This window comes from Mustela lutreola, chromosome 4 (genome assembly GCF_030435805.1).
Source record: "Mustela lutreola isolate mMusLut2 chromosome 4, mMusLut2.pri, whole genome shotgun sequence".
Taxonomy (NCBI): Eukaryota; Metazoa; Chordata; class Mammalia; order Carnivora; family Mustelidae; genus Mustela; species Mustela lutreola.
The window spans coordinates 121,229,889-121,249,620 of record NC_081293.1 but is presented as its reverse complement, the minus strand read 5'-3'; the positions used below and the strand labels follow the sequence as shown (position 1 = coordinate 121,249,620).

The window sequence follows — 19,732 nt, the reverse complement described above, 5'->3', positions numbered from 1 at the left end:
AAGAGGCAGAAGTAGAGGCAGAAGCAGGCTCCTGGCTCATTCTTCAGATGGGGCTCCGTCTCAGGACCCCGGAATCATGACCTGAAGCGCATTTAGATGCTTTAACCTCCTGAGCCACACAGGTGCCCCTGTGTTTTTCTTTTTTTTGAAATCATTTCCCTCAGGAAGAGTTAAAGAAAGCACATCCTCGGTTACAAAAAGTGAACTGAAGCCATCTCTCAAATTTAAATTTATCTCATAAAATGAAGGAAATTCCTAGTACTACTCACATTAGCTACCAGAATTAGAATGAGCTACTCTGAAAACTGGTCATGGGTAGAGCAAACCCCAGAGCCCTAAGTAGAGAGTCGTGGTGGGATCCTGGCTCAGTGGGGATTAGACTTCTCCTCTCCCTCTGCCCCACCCTCCAGGTTGTACATGCCCTAATAATAAAATCTTTAAAAATGTAGTTGTAAAATTTTTATTTTCCTCTGATAGTGTTTTATATTGTAGTTTACTCAATCATGCTTCAGCTCAAGTTATTAAAAAGTGCATAAAACTAAAAGTATCAGTGATTAAAATCTAAATAGTTTCTTTGTTAGGGGTTCAGGCTATTTTAATTTTGCTTTTATCAAAGTACTTAATCCATCAGAAAAATTACAATTCTCACTGTTTAATTTATTCTCCTACGTAAATGTTTCTGCTATAAAGCTGTTGTCTTCTTCATATCCGCCATTATTTTGGAATATAAAAATGAGATTATGTGTGTGTAAGATGGTAGAGCTCAATACTGATAATCTCTTGATGTATGCAGCAGATATATTTCAAGACATATTTTAAAATTACAGTGTAATTAAAATATGAATGCAATATGAAATAACTTGCAATGCTGATTTAGATTATAAATTAGAATAATGGTCTCATTTCTTTGACCTAAAAGGATTTGCAGCAATTATATCTTTCACTTTTCAAATGGACTGTTTTTCAAAGTAATTCATTTTCTGCTATGATAAAAATAGTTCCTAAAATGAGGTCTAAAATATGGATTCAGCTGATCCTTTAAAATTGGGTGAAAGATACATTAAAAAGTATCAACAAAGATGTTTTCCAGTCTACTCTCCACCTCTTGTAGTAATAAGATCTTAAGACCCCCTATTCCTTACCTGAATAAAATGAAATTTTATCAAAAAATGGGAAGTTTCAGAGGATACTTGGAGCTATTCAGAGTTTTGTGGGCTTAAAACAGAGGATCCAAGAGAAATGAACAGGTGAAGTTTTTGTTCAAGAATGTTTGTTAATTAACCCTTGGTCATGGCCATCTGTCCCTCCATTAACTGTGAACTTGGGCTAAGATGTCCTTTGGGTATTCCAGAAATGACAACCTGAAGCCTGTGGTCTTTCACCACTATCTGCAGATTCTGTGTTAAGTTATTTCGTTCCTTGGCCAAAACATACAAACAAAACTATACATATTATATAGTTTTATATTTATATATAAAATTGTCCCTTAAATTATGATTATTTGGAATCCCCGTACTAACTTAAAAAAAAAAAAGAGGAAGGCTATTTCCTCAATGTTTCTTAAAGTTTACAAAGTAATTTTCATTTAGAATTGGCTCTTCTATTAATCCTGGCCATAGCCTGAAAAATAGGGAGGTAAGATGCAGAAAGTTAATATTTTAAAAAATTCAGAAAGTTAGTATTGGGTATATTTTGTAATTCACGGAAATATTATCCACTCTTAAGTTGCTTTTACAAATAGAGGATGTATTTGTTTCATTAGTATCCTAATGAAGAAACTATGTGGATGTAATTGAGGCTATCCTCTTTCTGTGTTAGGTAACACAGATTTGATCAATAGAGTCTTGCTGGATGCAGGCTTTACAAATGAACTTGTCCAGAATTACTGGAGTAAGCAGAAAAACATGTGAGTATTTGTTCTTATTAAATATAGAGGTGTGTGTGTGTATAGCATCTCAGTTCAGTTTTTCCCCAAGAAATTTTTGGAAAATAGGTCTCATAAATTTAGGCTTTATCATCTATCATTAATAACAATTTCCTGAGAAAAACATCTTCCATTTGTTGACAACTTACATTTGCAGCTGTGGGTGTGTGTCAGGACAAACACATTGCCCTTGCTTAGTTTTCTCGGCTTCTATGCTGCAGTGTGACAAACCAAGTTAAATAGGCGTGTTAGGGTTTCAGTGTTTGTGATAGAACAGGGGTCCCAGTGAACGCTCGATAGACCTCTTAATAACACTACCATATACCCAGTCAATGAATTAAGAATCCGATTAAGGTTCTCATGTACGGTCTCTACTCCATTTCCAGTCAGTCACCAAATGCTAAATATTCCTAACAATGTAGCACTGTCTCCTTCACACCCAAGTTCCTAATTTTGCATTTCTAAGAAATGATAGCAACTGTTCTTTCTGCCTGTAGGGCTTCCAACTCCACTCCCCACAGAAATCACCCCAGCCTGTCCTACTCTTAAAATGCAGTTCCGGTTGCAGGATAAAGTTGAAGCTTTCTGGCATAGGTGTCAAGATCATTGATGAACTGACCAGTCTTAAGAAGCTGGTCCTTGAATCTTTACTTCCTGTTGCTTCTTACCTTATGCCTTATGTTTTCATGACACCAAATATTATCACACTCTTCATAGGCTTTCCCTTAACATTTACCCTTGGCTCTACGTGTAAGAGCTTCCTGTTTCTGCTGTCATCTCTGCTAATTCAAAATGCAGCTGTATTCTTCCTTACTAAGCGGTGTGTTCCTTGAGAATCCTCCATTTCCCAGATAGTTTCACTCTAAAAACATAGTTTACATATATTGATACATTTACTTTGTCTTCCTTTATTTTAGGAATTCATTTTATTTCATTTATTTATTAGTTATTATTACTCATTTATTATTACATCAACACCCAAATTATTATCTTACGGAGAGTTAAGTGGAATAAAAAATTTCCTTCTTCTGTCTTCTGTTTTAGCAAGGGAGTGAAAGCGCGGTTTGTTGTGACTGATGGCGGGATTACCAGAGTTTATCCCAAAGAGTAAGTTCACATAATATCTGTAGAAATCGGTGTATTACAAGAGACTACTCTAGGCTATGTACATTGCTGTGTAAGAAGCCATTGTGTAGAGAAACTGATTCTTAGATTAAAATGGAGTCACTTAACCTATGAACAATATTTTTAAATGCATATTTCTTTTAAAATGCTATATGATTATTCAGTGAGAATTTGGGTATTTTGGGTATTTATTCCAAAATTCAAAAGAGTTTTTTTTTTTCCTCTGTAGACACAAGCTAACCTAAATGAACATAATGGCCATCTTCTACGGACAATGCTTCCACAGCACTTTATTGTTTTCACTGTTCTGTGGATCTTATCTCTTATCTTGAGAACAGTCTGTAAAGTGAGCTGGGAGGCTTATTACTGTTAACTTGACCTATTAGCTGACTGGTACATAATTACCTGCAGAGCAAAACTAAGAGCTTTTTCTGACTCTAAGTATCGTTCTATGGTGATGTATTGCTTATTAACGAGTATCATTTATACCATCCGTTACCACTGACTTTCTTAGACATACCTGAGATGTAGGCATATCTGTAAAATTTCATGATGTTCATGGCAAAGTAGGTTATCGGGCAGATTAAAGAATAAAAATGATGAGCCATTTTCTCCTTAGAGCTGGAGAAAACTGGCAAGAAAACCCAGAAACATATGAGGACAGCTTTTATAAAAGGAGTCTCGATAATGATAACTATGTTTTCACTGCTCCCTACTTTAACAGTAAGTACTACTTGGAATTCAGCATTCTCAGTTTCCTTTCTTATTAAAACAAATTATTGTTCCCACCTGCTTGCCCCACCATATATTTTAAGTTAATTGCTCAGAACTGTCCTTATTCAGTATATACTCTATGCATGACATTGGAAAGACAAAAGCATCCACTTAGTTGAGGAGGTAAAATGCCTACACAGGAAACGGCCAGTAATGAAGAGATGGCATGTCTCCAGGCATGCATAGTACATAGCAATATGCGTAGATAATCCTTTGTTTCACAAACTGCAAATAGTTGATGAGGGTTTAATGACTTTCAAAAATATAATGAATCCGTCAGTTTTAGTTCAATATATTATTTATGAAATTTATCAGTAGCCCACATGCTAAAATATTTTCCTGGGTTCTGCCCCAAAACCTTCCTAATTTAATCCCCGAGCCTCTCTGAGGGGAGGTGTTATTCATCCTCATGTTCACAAATGAGGAAACAGAAGTTCAGAGGTTTTGGAGTTTTGTCGAGGAACTTTGGTCTTCTAAAATGCAAAGGCCATTTTGTGTTCTAAGAGCACTCTTTCCACTACACTTCAGTGGCCTCCTCAAGATTTTGGCAAATGTCATGAAGCAGAGATTTGGCAAGCACCCATTACGTTGTAGAACTATAATTCCCATCCCCAAGTCAGTTCATTCCAAGATAACTCATGGACACTCCCCTGAGGGAGTGGTATGTAGAGAAAGAAGAGGGAAGAGAGGACTGACCACACACCTCCTTGTTACCTCTCTACTCTACAATACTTAAGCAAAACACTATTCACCTATTAAGAGAAATTCACTATTTGATGTATCTCAACAGGACTGTTTTCCTTTTTTAGTGTTGCTTTTCTTTTTTAGAAAGCGGACCTGGTGCTTATGAATCAGGCATTATGGTAAGCAAAGCTGTCGAAATATATATCCAAGGAAAGCTTCTTAAACCTGCAGGTAAGAGTGTGTAGTGTATACAGACACATGACCAAGATGAAATGTGACCTAGTATTTGTATTAAAAGTTTGCAGTACTTAACCAGGAAGGTCATCAGAAAGCCTGAAGCAACATAAAGACACCCAAATTTGTAAAAACATAAAATACAATTAGTTACCTCTGAGACTGGGGAAGAACAAAGTTGATACCGTACAGAGGGGAGGGATTTTCGGTGCATGTGTTTATGCAATGCTGACACAAACTCATGGAGTCAAATCAAAGTTCTAAATGCCAGACTGATCCAGCACCTCCACTCCATAAGTCTGTCCTACAAGGTACTTTCAAGGACACAAAAGGGTATTCAGCCAAGGATGTGAGCATCTGTAATAAGTTAAACAGGAAGAATAAGTATTCATCTTTGGGGGAAAAGATGAATAAGTTCTGGCATATCTATACTATGTGACTGATAAAATGGATTAGGTAAGAATCTTTTTTTTTTTAAATAAAATTACAGTAATATAGAAAAATGACTTTTCTTGATAAATCAAGAAAACAGAAACCTCATAAAACTGAGCATCAGTGGGAACTGGAAGTAGACTGGAATAGTGGATGCAATAAAGGAGAAGATTTTCTTTTCATTGTATGATAGATACAGCATCGGAATGTTTAAGAAAGCATACTTTAGGCCAGATTGGGATGGTCGATAGCCTTCCTGCTCCTGAGGGAAGTTTTACCCCTCACTGTTTCAATCACCAACTCCATCACTAACTTACCCCTTCCGGGGCTCATTTACTCACTCATTCTCCCAGTCCCTTGGCCTCTCACCCTTGCACTTCCTCTCTGTCCTGGACATACATATATCCAGCACCTGGTGCATGCGTTGATAGGGCTAGGGAAGCCTCTTAACACAATCTCCTTGAGTGATCTCCTATGGAAAGGCTATTCCTGACACTACCCACTTTTTTTTTTTTTTTAGCTTACTCTGTATAGTAGTTAATTGGCCAGGTTGTAGCCAATGAATAAACTATGTTGTATATATACATAAAATTATTTAATAGTTTAGAAGCTGTTAACATTACTTCTTGATGAAAATTCCAAGAAATAGATCTTTGTAATAAACACTAGATTCAACCCAAATTTAATGCTAAATTTTCATACAGCAAATACTATATGGCTCCTAAAATTGCCACTTTTTAAATTGAATCAACTTTTCAGGGTATAGCTGCAATTAATTTAATCTCAAGAAACTTAAATTTGCCTGCTCAGGAAATACTCAAATGTGAGAGGAAAAATAGATACTAAGAATCACAGCCATATTTTTTAAATATATGTGTCAATTTCTTTTCACATCATTTTTCAGTTGTTGGAATTAAAATTGACGTAAATTCTTGGATAGAGAATTTCACCAAAACATCAATCAGGGATCCGGTAAGATTTTTTTTTTTTAATGTTTATGCTATATTCCATGTCAAATGCAAATAAGAAACTAAAAGTAAAATCTTAAAAATTGACAAAATAAATTTTCAATGCTCCTAAATTGAAGCAGAATTATAAATTACTATTTTGGGGAAGATTTTTTTTTTGGTTTAAATTAGTTAATAAGAAAAATATTTCAATGTTATAATTTGAAATGCTCGATAGCTATTTGATAGTTTTATATCTATAAAGTTACTTTTTATGATAGGCTAGGCTGTCATTTATTCTTTTAGACTTGATAAATTATTCTAAGATTTTTCACCTGGTAATAGTATATTATTTAATCTTTTTTTAAGTAAAAATGTGTGACAATAATTATATTTTTGTCTAATTATATATTTTGTCTTCAGTGTGCTGGTCCAGTTTGTGACTGCAAAAGGAACAGTGATGTAAGAAAACTTATAATTTTTAACTGTAATTTTTTGTGTTAACATTGCTAGACTTTAATGCTAAAGTTGCTAAAATTGCAGGAATTTTTAAATAAACATTAAAATATTTCTTTATGGAATCTTGAACTAATCTTACATCCTTGTTACACGCTTGTAATTCCTAGTGTTTTTTTAAATTTTTATTGTGTTATGTTGATCACCATAAAATACATCATTAGTTTTTGATGCAGTGTTCCTAACCTCATTTTTAAAAATAATCACATGTTAGGTTTTTTAAAAAGCCTGTTTCTGTATGGACTCTCTCCTCTACAGTCTCAGTTGTGTTTAATCTCATGACCCTGAGATGAGGTGCTGAGCCACCCCGGTACCCCTAAATGGGCAGTTTCTAACCCAACTGTCCTTTACTGGTTCTTAGGGCAATCTTCCCCTTTCTTTCATAATTTACCTATATTTGGTTACACTATAGTTACAGTGATGAGAAAACTTTTTGAGCCAAACTTTGGAATTGTGGTTTTTTAATCAAATTCCACTTACATGGATTGGATTTTACATTGGATTTTACATTCTGTTACTTCTGTTTCTTCGTCAGCTTTTCTCAAAAGTTAAACGTTCTCTAAGAATGACTATATTAATTATTCCAAGAATAAAAGGGATGAATTCCACTATTTTCTTCCAGTCTTCTTATATGTGTATATTTCCAGTGGTTTATATGATCTTATCATTTCTAGTCATGCAAAATTATCAACCAATCATTTTATAGTTTCTCCATTTTACCTAGACTTTATAGACTGTGAAGACTATTTTCAGAGCCAAGGTTTTTAGGAAGCTGCTTCCACATTAGGAAAATGGAGTGCATATGTCCTCAACTCTGAGAACAATGTTTTTGTTATTTCATAAAATAGAAATTATTAAACTGATTCATGCATTTAAACATGATATAAACTGGGTGGGAACTGATTTCTGTGATGAGCATTTTTTGTTTTGCTTTCTGATTTTAAATCTAAGTATCCTCATGCTGCCTTTTTTGTTTTTGTTTTTTAAGTCTGAAGCATGGTGACTACAATGCATTTTTAAAGATATGTCTTTTCAAAGTATTAAGCATATGTTTATACATTCTTAAATATTTTGGTTTATCTAATTTCCTGGATCATTTAGATGACCAAATGGCAACAGGAGTGCTATTTGGAATGGCTAAAGCTTATTTCTGATTTGTTCTTAGGATTTATTCATATTGAGTTGACAGTTTTAACTGGGTGGGTGTTGGGAATATGAAGCTCTGAGAGTTTGATACGAATCTGTGCATGTCCTTAATTTATTTCATCAAAATATCTTGGTTATATATGTTTAAGTTGAAGCTTTTTCCTATTTTTGTTGTTATAGTCATATCTACCTCCAATGGAATAATGATATGTATTCTCAAAATGTGGGTTGTTGTTTTAAAAATTTCATTAGGTAATGGATTGTGTGATTCTAGACGATGGTGGATTTCTTTTGATGGCAAATCATGATGATTATACGAACCAGGTAGGTACCTGACTGGGACAAAGTGTACTTTCCAAAGTGTATTTCCCTGATCAACATTACAAAAGTCCTTTAAACCATTACAGGAGTTAAAGAGTTGTTATAATACTGCCATAAAATAAATTTTAAAATGCTGAATAAATATAAACCATTAATAAATACATTATAAATACAGTTTCCTAATATTAGTAGAATTTCCTTTCTAGTACTAACAGTTAACATTACAACATGTAGTTGAGAATTTTAACATGAGAGGAACTTTTTGTCCTTGTTCACATTAAATATTAATATCTAATTTAATATATGGCTGCTTTAAACTGATGAAGTTTCTGTTCCCAAATTTGCATGTTGGCAGCATATAAGCTAATTGGCTCCCACAGTATTTTAAGCAAATTAGAATTAGTTGCCAACTTACATTGTTTCTGAATCTACCTTTCCAGCTTCTCTTTAAAAAGAAAAGATCTCTCAACAACGAGCATTTTCTTGTTTATTTTAAAGATTGTATTTACTTACTTGAGCGACACCATGATAGCACAAGGACGAGCAGGAGGAAGGGCAGAGAGGGAAGGAGAAGCAGGTTCTCTGCTGAGCAAGAGCCTGACCCAGGGCTTGATCCCAGGACCCTGAGATCACGACCTCTTGTTAAGGCAGAGGCTTAACCAGCTGAGCCACGCAGGCGCCCCAACAATGAGCATTTTCTTAACTGGCCATGTTTATGGGCTGGAGTTGATGAGCCTCAAGTTTGCCCCTTGAGGTTCCTCGTCTTTTTCCAGTCCCACCCCTTTCTCTCAGTTATGCTCCTTTCCTCTTCCCCACAGGGAATCGGATTGTGACCTTAATGCTTAGTCAACTGTGTCCATTCTTTCCACAAACATCACACAGAGCCCTTGAGCACTAAAAGCTCCTCCTCTTCACTTCTTTCGGAATGTCCCTTTCAGCTCCCCGGCTCTGGTTTGTCAGCCGCAGAGTAGTTTCAGTTCACAGTTTGTCTCACTGATCGTCGTGGCAACAGTTGGGGTGTACACATGTGGCGTCAATTTGAAACTTTCTTATTTTCCCTTCTGTACTAGATTGGAAGATTTTTTGGGGAGATCGATCCAAGTTTGATGAGACACCTGGTTAATATATCGGTTTATGCTTTTAACAAGTCTTACGATTATCAGTCAGTGTGTGAACCCGGCGCTGCGCCCAAGCAAGGGGCAGGGCACCGCTCGGCATACGTGGTCAGTAACGTCCCCATCCCGGTTCCTCTCCAGCAAAAATGCTCAGCGTCCATTCTTGTAACGACTGTTTCATTCTATTTTCCAGCCGTCGATAGCAGACATACTACACATTGGCTGGTGGGCCACGGCTGCTGCCTGGTAAGTCACTATTTTCACTGGTACTGAGAAAGCGCGTGTAAAATAGTAACAGATTTGATGGCAATGCCCACTTTGTGACATGTGTGTCATTATTACGGGAACTCCTTTTTTTCATTTCTAAGTCACACACTGATCATATTTACAAATAGTTTCTCCTCCACGGTCAATTTAAAGCAGTTACAGTTGTTTAGTTTTTCATACGAAAACAGGGTTTGTGCCTGCATACTCCAGCCTCTTCAGAAATCTGTTCCCGCTCTCTTCTGTGTTCTCTGCACACTCCACTCTTCACATTGTAGGTCTATGAACCTATAAAAAGTTTTTACCTGTTGCCTTTAATATCCAAATTAGATGTCTTTGTGGATCCAATTCAAGACATCATGACTTCTCTCTTCACCTCCTATTTGTACAAAGGCAGGCAGAGTTTTAGAGACATTGCTGAAATGGTATGTCTGTCTTGTCACTGAGTGACCCTCCCTTCCTCCTTCTACACCTCACTTATACTCCACCACCTATGAAAAGAAGACATTTAAACTGTTTGACCTTACAGACTTTCCACAGTGCCTCAAATGTGTCAGTCTTTGGCTCTGGTCAGTCAAGTAACTCAATCTCCTTTTCTGTCTGGGATCCTTTCTCTCCCTCACTCCTTACCTCCTTCCTTTCCTCTCCCCCTTCGTTTGTAGCCTTTCCCTACCGTATCGTCCCACCCTTATTCCGAGTGGATTCATCTTTAATGTTCATTTGATGGTGAGGCTTCCCCAGCTGAAATTAAGTGGTCGCTTTCATAAAGTGGAATAAAGATTTTGTGTTAACAATCGGATTTTTTCTAGGAAAAAAACCCTGGAAAATGGTGCTTTTTATTGTGACACTGGTTATTTATATATTAATTGACTCATATATTCTAAATATCATAGTATATGATTTTTTCCAGGCCAGAATCTACCTCTCACCCCCCTTTTTCTAACTAAATTCAATTCCAGGTAATTCTGTACTATTCTATAATATTGGCTCAATTGTCATTTACTATATAAAACTGAAATGAACTGAATCTACCTTCTTGCCCCCCCCTTTTCTAACTAAATTCAGTTCCAAGTAATTCTATACTATCCTATAGTATTGGCTTAATTGTCATTTACTATAAAACTGAATTGTACTGTGTGCCTTGGATCATAGGTATATTTTAGTTTATGAATGTCACAGTATGTATCTCCAAATATATTCTATATTGTCAAGTAAATATTCACAGACCGATGGCACAAGGTTGTTTTTGTTTGGTCTTCTGTTTTTCTCCACCTCAGAGTGTTAAAACTAAACTAAGGAAGCACTCCTGAACATGAAACCTATGTCATGAACTGTTGACACCAGAGCTACCACTCCTCCACGATCACGTGTCTCAGGTCTCTTCACCTCTGCGTATCCCTCACCTGGTCCTGAACATTTCTGACTTCACAAAATTACACTGTTCTGTAAAATTTAAGAAATACTTATATAAAAATGCTCCTCAACTTTCTATTGGCCAATTCTCCATTCTTTTCTTAACAGATGCAAAAGAAATGTGTACAGGCAAAATTGTTCAGGTTTTATTGTGTAGTTTAGATTTTGATCACTAATCATTCATATTTACAACTTAGGTCTATTCTACAGCAGTTCCTCCTGAGTCTGACCTTTCCACGACTTCTTGAAGCAGGTATGCGAATACTCAGCTATTGTCATAATAATTAAAATTTTGTTTTAGGATGTGCTGAGTTCACCCAACTCAGTGAGAAAGTATGTGCATTTGTGTCTATGAAAGAGAGAGAGCGAGCCCACGCATTTGGCAGGTTGGAATCTCTTTGCCAAAACTTAGCTCATGCTTTGGCAACCTTTTTTAAAATGTCCTATTGGCCTCCATTTTGTAACCTCCTATTTATTGAATTTATTGTTATTTATTGGGCATCTGTTAGGGGCTGCTCCTGCCTTATCCAGCAATAAACAAGCCATGAAGAGTGTCCACTCTTATACCCTTGCTTTTCTCTTTGAGGCATAAATGTCTGGACATGGACCGTAGTATCTCCTCGTGGTGATCTGTGTTTTTTTTTTTCCCACAGTGGAGATGGAAGAAGAGGACTTCACGGCTTCTCTGTCAAAGCAGAGTTGCATTACTGAACAAACCCAGTATTTCTTCGATAATGATAGCAAATCATTCAGTGGTGTATTAGACTGTGGAAACTGCTCCAGGTAAACATGTCTTCCTTTCAGGAACAGTCCTAGTTCACTAAGAAACTGGATTCACTTTTATAATCATTACAGAAAATGAGGGGGATTATTGTTCACATCGAAGAGACACAGGACCATTTGTAGTTGAAAACAGATCTTTAGTGTGGCTGTAGGTTTTTTAAATTTGCCTTCTATAGATTCATCCTGAGTGGCTAAACTGTCAACAATGGGATCCTGTCAACTATCACAGTAGGATCAAAAAAATTGCACTAACTTTGAGGCAGAACCTAGAAAATTTTGGTTGTATTTTACTATATTTTTGTCTAAAAGGACCCTTCTAAGAATTTTTCTGAAGTCATAGAATTAAAGGCACTGACTGTAATAATAATAGAATTATAGTAATTCTGAGTGATTCTAGGCCAAATATATGATCGATCGCTATTTACATTTATTTACTAAGTAGTTTTACAGAAGGGTATTCTGGGGAGGGAGGTGTTTTATTTCTAATTGACAATTGAATGCATCTTTGAATTAGGATGAAAAAACTAGGAGAAAAATACTACTTCCTAAAAATCAAGGTTAATGTTAGTCACCAGTAGGCATAACACATCCTGAGTAATTTTTGGAAGAGATTGAGAATTTCATTTGGTTGTGAGGGATGAAATAAAAAGGCAAGGTGGGATTTTGCAAAGTTTTGAGAGAGAGCAATCCCCCGTGTCACATGATCCCTGAGAACAGAGCAGAGAGGCACAGATTGGGGATACTTGAGGTCAGGTAATTCTAGAAGCAATGTTAACCTAGAGAAGAGGAAATAGGAGGAGGTGAGGTCATCTGAGCCTGTGAAAGGGCTGGGAAAGTTGCTAGAGGATCCAGACATTGGTAACAGACGTTTCCAGCAGCGGTTAGCTGCAACTAGCATGAATTTTTAAGAGACCTGGTCAGTATGACTTTTTGAGTTTTAGCAGAACTCTGTGTTCTATGAGGATGTTGAAGATAGGAAGAGAAGAGTCAGGCCTCAACTCAAAAAAAAAAAAGATCATACCATCTTGTATAGAATTTAGCATATCCTACTGTCAAGTTCCGCAAACAGAATTGTAGCTGTATGGTTATCTCAAAATTTCAGAATCCTTTGGCCTTTGACTAACAGGGGCCTGGTAATAATCAATTTTTAAAGCACAGGTTGCTAAGTTAAATATAATGTACAGATGTGTAATCAATATACTAAGTTCAATCATGGTGGCTTTGAGTCACTTTATCCTTGTATCCCACATTCAGTGGAGAAAAAGAAAATTCCACTTTTTGGGGAAAATGTATAATCATAAAGTAATGACTCTTAAGCAACCAAGATGAAAATGTTACTGTCATTAAAGGCAACAGAAGCAGCTTAAGACATGGGGGAAAAAAAAACAGAACAACAACAAAAAAAAACCCTACATGGAATTGAAAGCCCTTATTCCATCTGTATCTGTGTTGTCCAGTTTAGTAGTTACAAGCCCGAGAGGCTACTTCAATTATTGATTACAACTAATATTAAACTTGGTGTCTCAGTCCCACTAATCAAATTTCAGGAGCTCCTGAGCCTCAGGTGGCTCTTGTATACCATACTGGACAAAGCAGAAGACATTTCTGTCTCCGTGTTTGTTGAACTGCACTGACCTAACTCTGCCCTTAAAACTTGGGCAGGATATTTAGACATTTTGGGCTTCTAATTATTTTTTACCTGTAGATTAATTCAGTAATAAATACAATTGCTTAGCCATATCAAATAAAACATTGATTTTGTGAGTTACAGCAACTCAGGAGGGCTTATTTTGCACTGAGGACTAACGCTTAAAAATCTATTGCGATTTTCTAGTATTCCAGAGAGGTAAGATGTGCATGCTAATGAATAAAAACATGGTCATGTTTCTCTGCTAAAAATCATTTTCATTTTGTTTCACTATTTATATTGGTGATGATTTGTGCCTCAAGATGTCAGATGTTGGCTTTCATTTTAATATGTAAGATTCTTCGAAAGATTTTGGTTTTTTTCTCCCCAAAAGAAAATGTTCATTTTCTGCAATTTTTAAAAATATTTATTTTACAGAATCTTCCATGTAGAAAAACTCATGAACACCAACTTAATATTCATTATGGTTGAGAGCAAAGGAACTTGTCCCTGCGACACACGACTGCTCATACAGGCAGAGCAGACATGTATCCTTTTTGGGGTCAGAGATGTTGAAAGAATTGCCATCTTTCAGTAATGCATTCGTAACCCTGTCACATTGTTTATGCTCCAAGAGAAAGACATTCCGATGGCTGTGATTACCCCACAGGGGCAGAATGGACTCCTCACACGAAATCTGGTTTGACTGTGCAGACCTGTGCAGGTACCAGTAGAATGTGAAAGGTTCCCTGCTCCTAGAATGAGGCTTCGTGTAGGCGATAGTATAGGTTTCCAAGGAGATCTGGAAATGGCTTGAGGGGCCACTGAAGGAGCAACTGGTTTGGGGTTCAGTGGTGGTTGGAGAGGTGCTGGGTTTTTGCTCTTGCTAGCCAGGGCTGGTGTGGTAGAAAGCTGTCAACACTCAATGGTTATAAATGGGGTTGAGTGTGATGTATGCCTATGTTGGAATATTATTCAGCCTTAAAAAAAAAAAATGGGAGGCCTGTCCTGGACTCCAGCTGCAGTGGTAGTAACAACAAAACTTTCCTGGTTGTAAATACGCTAAAGGGACAATGCAATGACTAGTAAATCATTGTGGACAGCAGAGATTCTACAGAGCGCGTACACTCTTTGCATTTACCCCTGTTTTTTCTGGTGGGGAGGGAGAGGGAGTTTGACATTGAGGTTTACTATTAGCAATTAGTTTGTATTTCTGTCTTGCTCCATCAGAGGCAGCCACGTCCTTTCTTGCACTGTTTTATACGTACGAATCTTCTACTCAGCGTCATTTCTTCCTTTCATCCACTTATATTTTGCAAATATCTATTCAGTACTTGCCCAAGGGCATGCTCTACAGAGTAAAAATAAAAATGATCCCTTTGCAAAGCCACTAGTTTGACAAAAGAAAATTTCTAGAAGTTTACTTTCCTTAAATCCCTAAACACTGGAACTCGTTGTGTTGGACTAGACTAATGATGTAGGTGTCCATTCTTTTGTTGTTTGTGTGAAAAGAGAAAGAAACTTCATATTCCTTAACAAGTGTCTTCAGCTGATGGTCCAGATCCTTGCGATATGGTTAAGCAACCCAGATATCGAAAAGGGCCTGATGTCTGCTTTGATAACAATGTCTTGGTAAGACCAAACATTTATTGTATTAGAATATGAGAAATCAAGTGGTCATTGTCTTCAAGAATTTAAGGAGACAGATTACAGTTTTAACTCAAACATAATCCTAGTGTTTCTCAGTAGCATGATGTACTTGTTGGTCGATAGATTTTTCATTTCAGTATTTTTCACGGTTAGCCTAAGCTTCACAGTTGCTTCTATCTGTCCTTCACACAGAAATTGTACTTTCAAACACATTTCTGGTGAATTTACTAATAATCCACAGTCACAAATCTGACCATTTTAAACACCTTCTCATCAATAGTAATTGACAGTGTGATTTATAATAGGAGTTGCCTCCCTTCATTTATTCTTGAAGATATAAAAGGTATTTTGTATTAGTTTAGTGTATATAAAACCTTTGAAATAGCTGTTGTCCTATTATCTTTTTTTTTTTTTAGCATGGTTTCTGACTCTATCAGAGATTTGTATTTTTTACCTTGCATGATATTAGACCAGGTCAAGTACCAATGGTTAAGTTGGTAAAAATTATACAAAACATCTTTCCCGTGTCTGATGTCAGGATGACCACTGCTTTCCTGTAGGTCAGCAATCGTCCTCTGACAAATACTGTTGTGAGATACTCTGCATACAGTCAGCTGTCTGGTTTTAAAATCATTTTAACCATTAAGAAACTGCATTCTCAAATGTGAAGGCCACCTCGTAATCCCTGCTTACTTTTATAAACTAATTTTAAGTCTAATTTTCCTCAATTCTTATTCTTCATGGTGGGCCTTTGCATGAAGTGGCTTGTAGACTCCAAGGATCATGCAAAAAGAGAGCATTGTCTTGGTTTTTGTTTATTCTAAAAAAATGTCAGATCACCTCTTGATTAATGTGCACAGATGGAAGCTATAATTTTTTTAGAAAAGACTTATCAACCCCATACTTATTTCCTCAAATGAACACATAGCCACCTTTGTCCTCCGCCCCAAAATAAGGTATTTCCACAGATACATGAGATGCAATGAGATGACATAGATCAATGAGGAGGAGTAAGGCAAAAAGATGTGTCACAGTAAATCCCAGTTATCTCTGCCTGGACTATTGATCACTTCTCTGTGATGGAGAAAGTGAGTCTGAGTTGCCCCTAACTGTTGTTTTCCATTTTATCTGGTTAGACTTAAAGGACGATCCAGATCTGAGGACTTCTGTTGTTCCATCTGCTAGATTTTCAGGAGCTTTGCCCATGTCAAATCAGTCCCCAGAGAATGTTGACTGTGGGCCCAGGGGAGTGCTGCTCATTAAGCAAACTTCATTCGTCAACTATTTGTCAGCACAGACTGAGATTAAATTCAATCGGCTGAACTGGAAAGATTACCTAAAAAGCCCAGTTGCCCGAAATATCTTCAGCTTAGGAGACGATCTGCTCCAAGGCCCTAGAAAGACTGCACTAAGACAAAAAATTGCAGCAGTAGTTCCAGTCTTGTGAATTCTACATCGGGGTGTGTGTGAAAGTACAAGTCTTGCTCAGTAGCTCACTGTGCTAGTCATGGCTCGTGTTGCTTTAGCGGTGAAATACATTGGTAATGCTTATTTTGCAATGGTCACTGTGCATCTGCTCTGGAAGGAGGCTCACATGAACTGCCAACTGCCAGCAAACTGCATGAAATCTCATCTTGTATGTCTTCTTTGTGTTTTCTTTCCTTTTCCTGTACTTGCTACTTTGCCCGTTATTAATAGGATCAACTTATGTGCACAACGAGTCATGCCTGTACCATGATGTCAGCTCCTATCTTCATTTTACTGCAAGTTTTCATGTGGTGTGGATGGTCAGTCACTTTCTCTAATTTTTCTTTTTGTGTGTGTTTGGCTTGAAATTTTATTAAATAATCCACATCCCTAAATCCATGATGATAAGTGTCCTGAAACCAAGTTGTTAAAATCGCATTACCTATATTGTTTTGTCAATAGCTCAGTGCAAGTATTGCTTAAGTTTCTAATCCTAAATCAAGCATATCCTTTTCCTGTGTTTACTTAAAATCAGTATTTTCTTTTAAGGTTTTATATAAAGATTAAGTCAGCGTGGGGGAAATTATATATGCTTCATGAGGAGAAGTACTGACCAGTAGAGCTGGTCATCTCTATTTTCAAAAGATGCTAACATAGTGTTGGAAAATAACATTAATGATGAACCATTTAAGTTTTATCCAAGTCAGTAATTCAGTTTTTTCCTTTTTAAAAAACAAATATGACTTAATCAACTTTTTATATTTTTACTACCAAAATAGATGTTCCTACTGAAATATTTTAGTATAAGTGCTTCCAATGTGTAAGATCATCTGATTTAGTATCTAGGCTAAAATGATCCTTCATTAACCTTTGCCTAATTTCTCAATTCTATCAGTATGACTGAGTAGATGTTTTGGGGCTTGTGCCCAGGGATTCATGTACAGTTCTACAGTTTCTTTTCTGACACTCTGAAATCATCCTGACTGGTGTTACTGGAGCAACTTCTCTCCTGTCCTTTCAGTGATTAGGGAACCACTAGATGGAGATATGGCCATTACTGTGAATGGAGTGAGCTCATCAGGGGGCAGGAAAGTAGAGTAGCAGCAGGAATCTCAGAAAACGACTACATTTTTTTTTTTCTAGCTTAATAACAACTTTCAAAGCAAAAGATTCCAAGTGAAAGAAAACTAGATGATTTGGATAATTGAAAGACCAAAATTAATTGATCCCTTCTCCATGGATGTATTTTTAAAATTGATAACAAGGTAGCTATTTGAAGCAAAGTTTTACTGATCCCTGCCCAAGTGATTATACCATTTACATATGAAAATTATAGTAAAAATCCCATTTTCCATGTTCTATTTTTTATACTTCTCCTTATTTGTGATCATGCTAGAAATGAGCAGAAACAGAGCTAAGGGGAAAAGGTGAGGAATAATGTAAATATTCACTCTACTTCTATCCATCTAGAATTTTTAGTTAAGATATATAGGCAGCTAATTAACACAAAAATATAGGTCAGTTCCCTTTTACCTTTATGTTAAAAATTTATAGGTAAGCATTATCCCCTTAAAAATGTGATTACAAATTTTTCTATGGTATTACTCTTTCTCATCATAACTATAAACTTACCAAGAAAATAAATATCACTGTGGATTCAGCTGGATGGGATCAGTACATTTTAATGAAATAATTTTTATAAGATGGAAAGCACACACATGGGATTCCCTGTTACTATGTCCTTGAGGAATATATCATGAGAAGTCTTGAGAAGGTGATGTAGATGGCATATACTTTACAATAATAAGACTTGGGTTGAGTCTTTAAAAACATAGTTATCAGTATGGAACACCAAATCTAGTTTATGCAATTTGAGTGTTGCTATGATAACATCAAAAGAAGTATCATTTTCTCGGAAATAACCAAGTTGAAAAAATAATGTAAACATTATCCCAAAATACTAAGATTAATTGACAGTTGTTCCTGACACTGAAGACCAATAAAGGTGAAAGTCTAAGTAAGCTTCAGCACTAGTCTAGAGCTAACTAGGAATTTGTGGTGGGTGAGATTATGCACCCAGATTTCTGACATCTTCTAAAGGATCATCTCTACGCACTTCAAGAAGGACTGTCTAAAGTCAAGACCCTTGTATCCTGTGAAGTCCAAAAAGAGTATCAATTATAGATGAGCAGTAATGAGGACTTCATTAAAACCCAAGTGTTCAGATAAAGGACTAGTGTCCAGAATCTATAAAGAACTTAGCAAACTCAACACCCAAAGAACAAATAATCCAATCAAGAAATGGGCAGAAGACATGAACAGACATTTCTGCAAAGAAGACATCCAGATGGCGAACAGACACATGAAAAAGTGCTCCATATCACTCGGCATCAGGGAAATACAAATCAAAACCACAATGAGATATCACCTCACACCAGTCAGAATGGCTAAAATCAACAAATCAGGAAATGACAGATGCTGGCGAGGATGCGGAGAAAGGGGAACCCTCCTACACTGTTGGTGGGAATGCAAGCTGGTGCAGCCACTCTGGAAAACAGCATGGAGGTTCCTCAAAATGTTGAAAATAGAACTGCCCTATGACCCAGCAATTGCACTATTGGGTATTTACCCTAAAGATACAAATGTAGTGATCCAAAGGGGCACGTGCACCCGAATGTTTATAGCAGCAATGTCCACAATAGCCAAACTATGGAAAGAACCTAGATGTCCATCAACAGATGAATGGATCAAGAAGATGTGGTATATATACACAATGGAATACTATGCAGCCATCAAAAGAAATGAAATCTTGCCATTTGCAACAACATGGATGGAACTAGAGCGTATCATGCTTAGCGAAATAAGTCAAGCAGAGAAAGACAACTATCATATGATCTCCCTGATATGAGGAAGTGGTGATAAAACATGGAGGCTTAAGTGGGTAGAAGAAGAATAAATGAAACAAGATGGGATTGGGAGGGAGACAAACCATAAGTGACTCTTAATCTCACGAAACAAACTGAGGGTTGCCGGGGGGAGGGGGTTTGGGAGAAGGGGGTGGGATTATGGACATTGGGGAGGGTATGTGATTTGGTGAGTGCTGTGAAGTGTGTAAACCTGGTGATTCACAGACCTGTACCCCTGGGGATAAAAATATATGTTTATAAAAAAAAAAAAAAAATACCATAGGTCATGAGATCCCCTAGGCTTTTTCATAGTTGTTTCAGGGACTGTTACATCTACAGATCCACAACTAGATTTCTTGGATTACGGCTTGTCAAAAAATAAAACAAAGGGCAGGTTGTGGACC

General features: G+C 36.7%; 1 protein-coding gene across 6 annotated transcripts in view; it reads left to right on the top strand.

The window, feature by feature from the left end:
- The window catches only part of CACNA2D1 (calcium voltage-gated channel auxiliary subunit alpha2delta 1), a 504,453-nt gene that overhangs the window by 468,082 nt on the left and 16,639 nt on the right, over window positions 1-19,732 (top strand). For all 6 annotated transcript variants that reach the window (XM_059170974.1, XM_059170972.1, XM_059170973.1 and 3 more), the window contains 13 exons: window positions 1,819-1,906; window positions 2,969-3,031; window positions 3,669-3,772; window positions 4,652-4,738; window positions 6,078-6,145; window positions 6,544-6,582; window positions 8,035-8,106; window positions 9,174-9,326; window positions 9,412-9,464; window positions 11,093-11,148; window positions 11,549-11,678; window positions 13,744-13,853; window positions 14,855-14,937. In XM_059170974.1, the coding sequence (XP_059026957.1) occupies window positions 1,819-1,906; window positions 2,969-3,031; window positions 3,669-3,772; window positions 4,652-4,738; window positions 6,078-6,145; window positions 6,544-6,582; window positions 8,035-8,106; window positions 9,174-9,326; window positions 9,412-9,464; window positions 11,093-11,148; window positions 11,549-11,678; window positions 13,744-13,853; window positions 14,855-14,937 (1,106 nt within the window). The remainder of the gene's footprint in view (window positions 1-1,818; window positions 1,907-2,968; window positions 3,032-3,668; window positions 3,773-4,651; window positions 4,739-6,077; window positions 6,146-6,543; window positions 6,583-8,034; window positions 8,107-9,173; window positions 9,327-9,411; window positions 9,465-11,092; window positions 11,149-11,548; window positions 11,679-13,743; window positions 13,854-14,854; window positions 14,938-19,732) is intronic.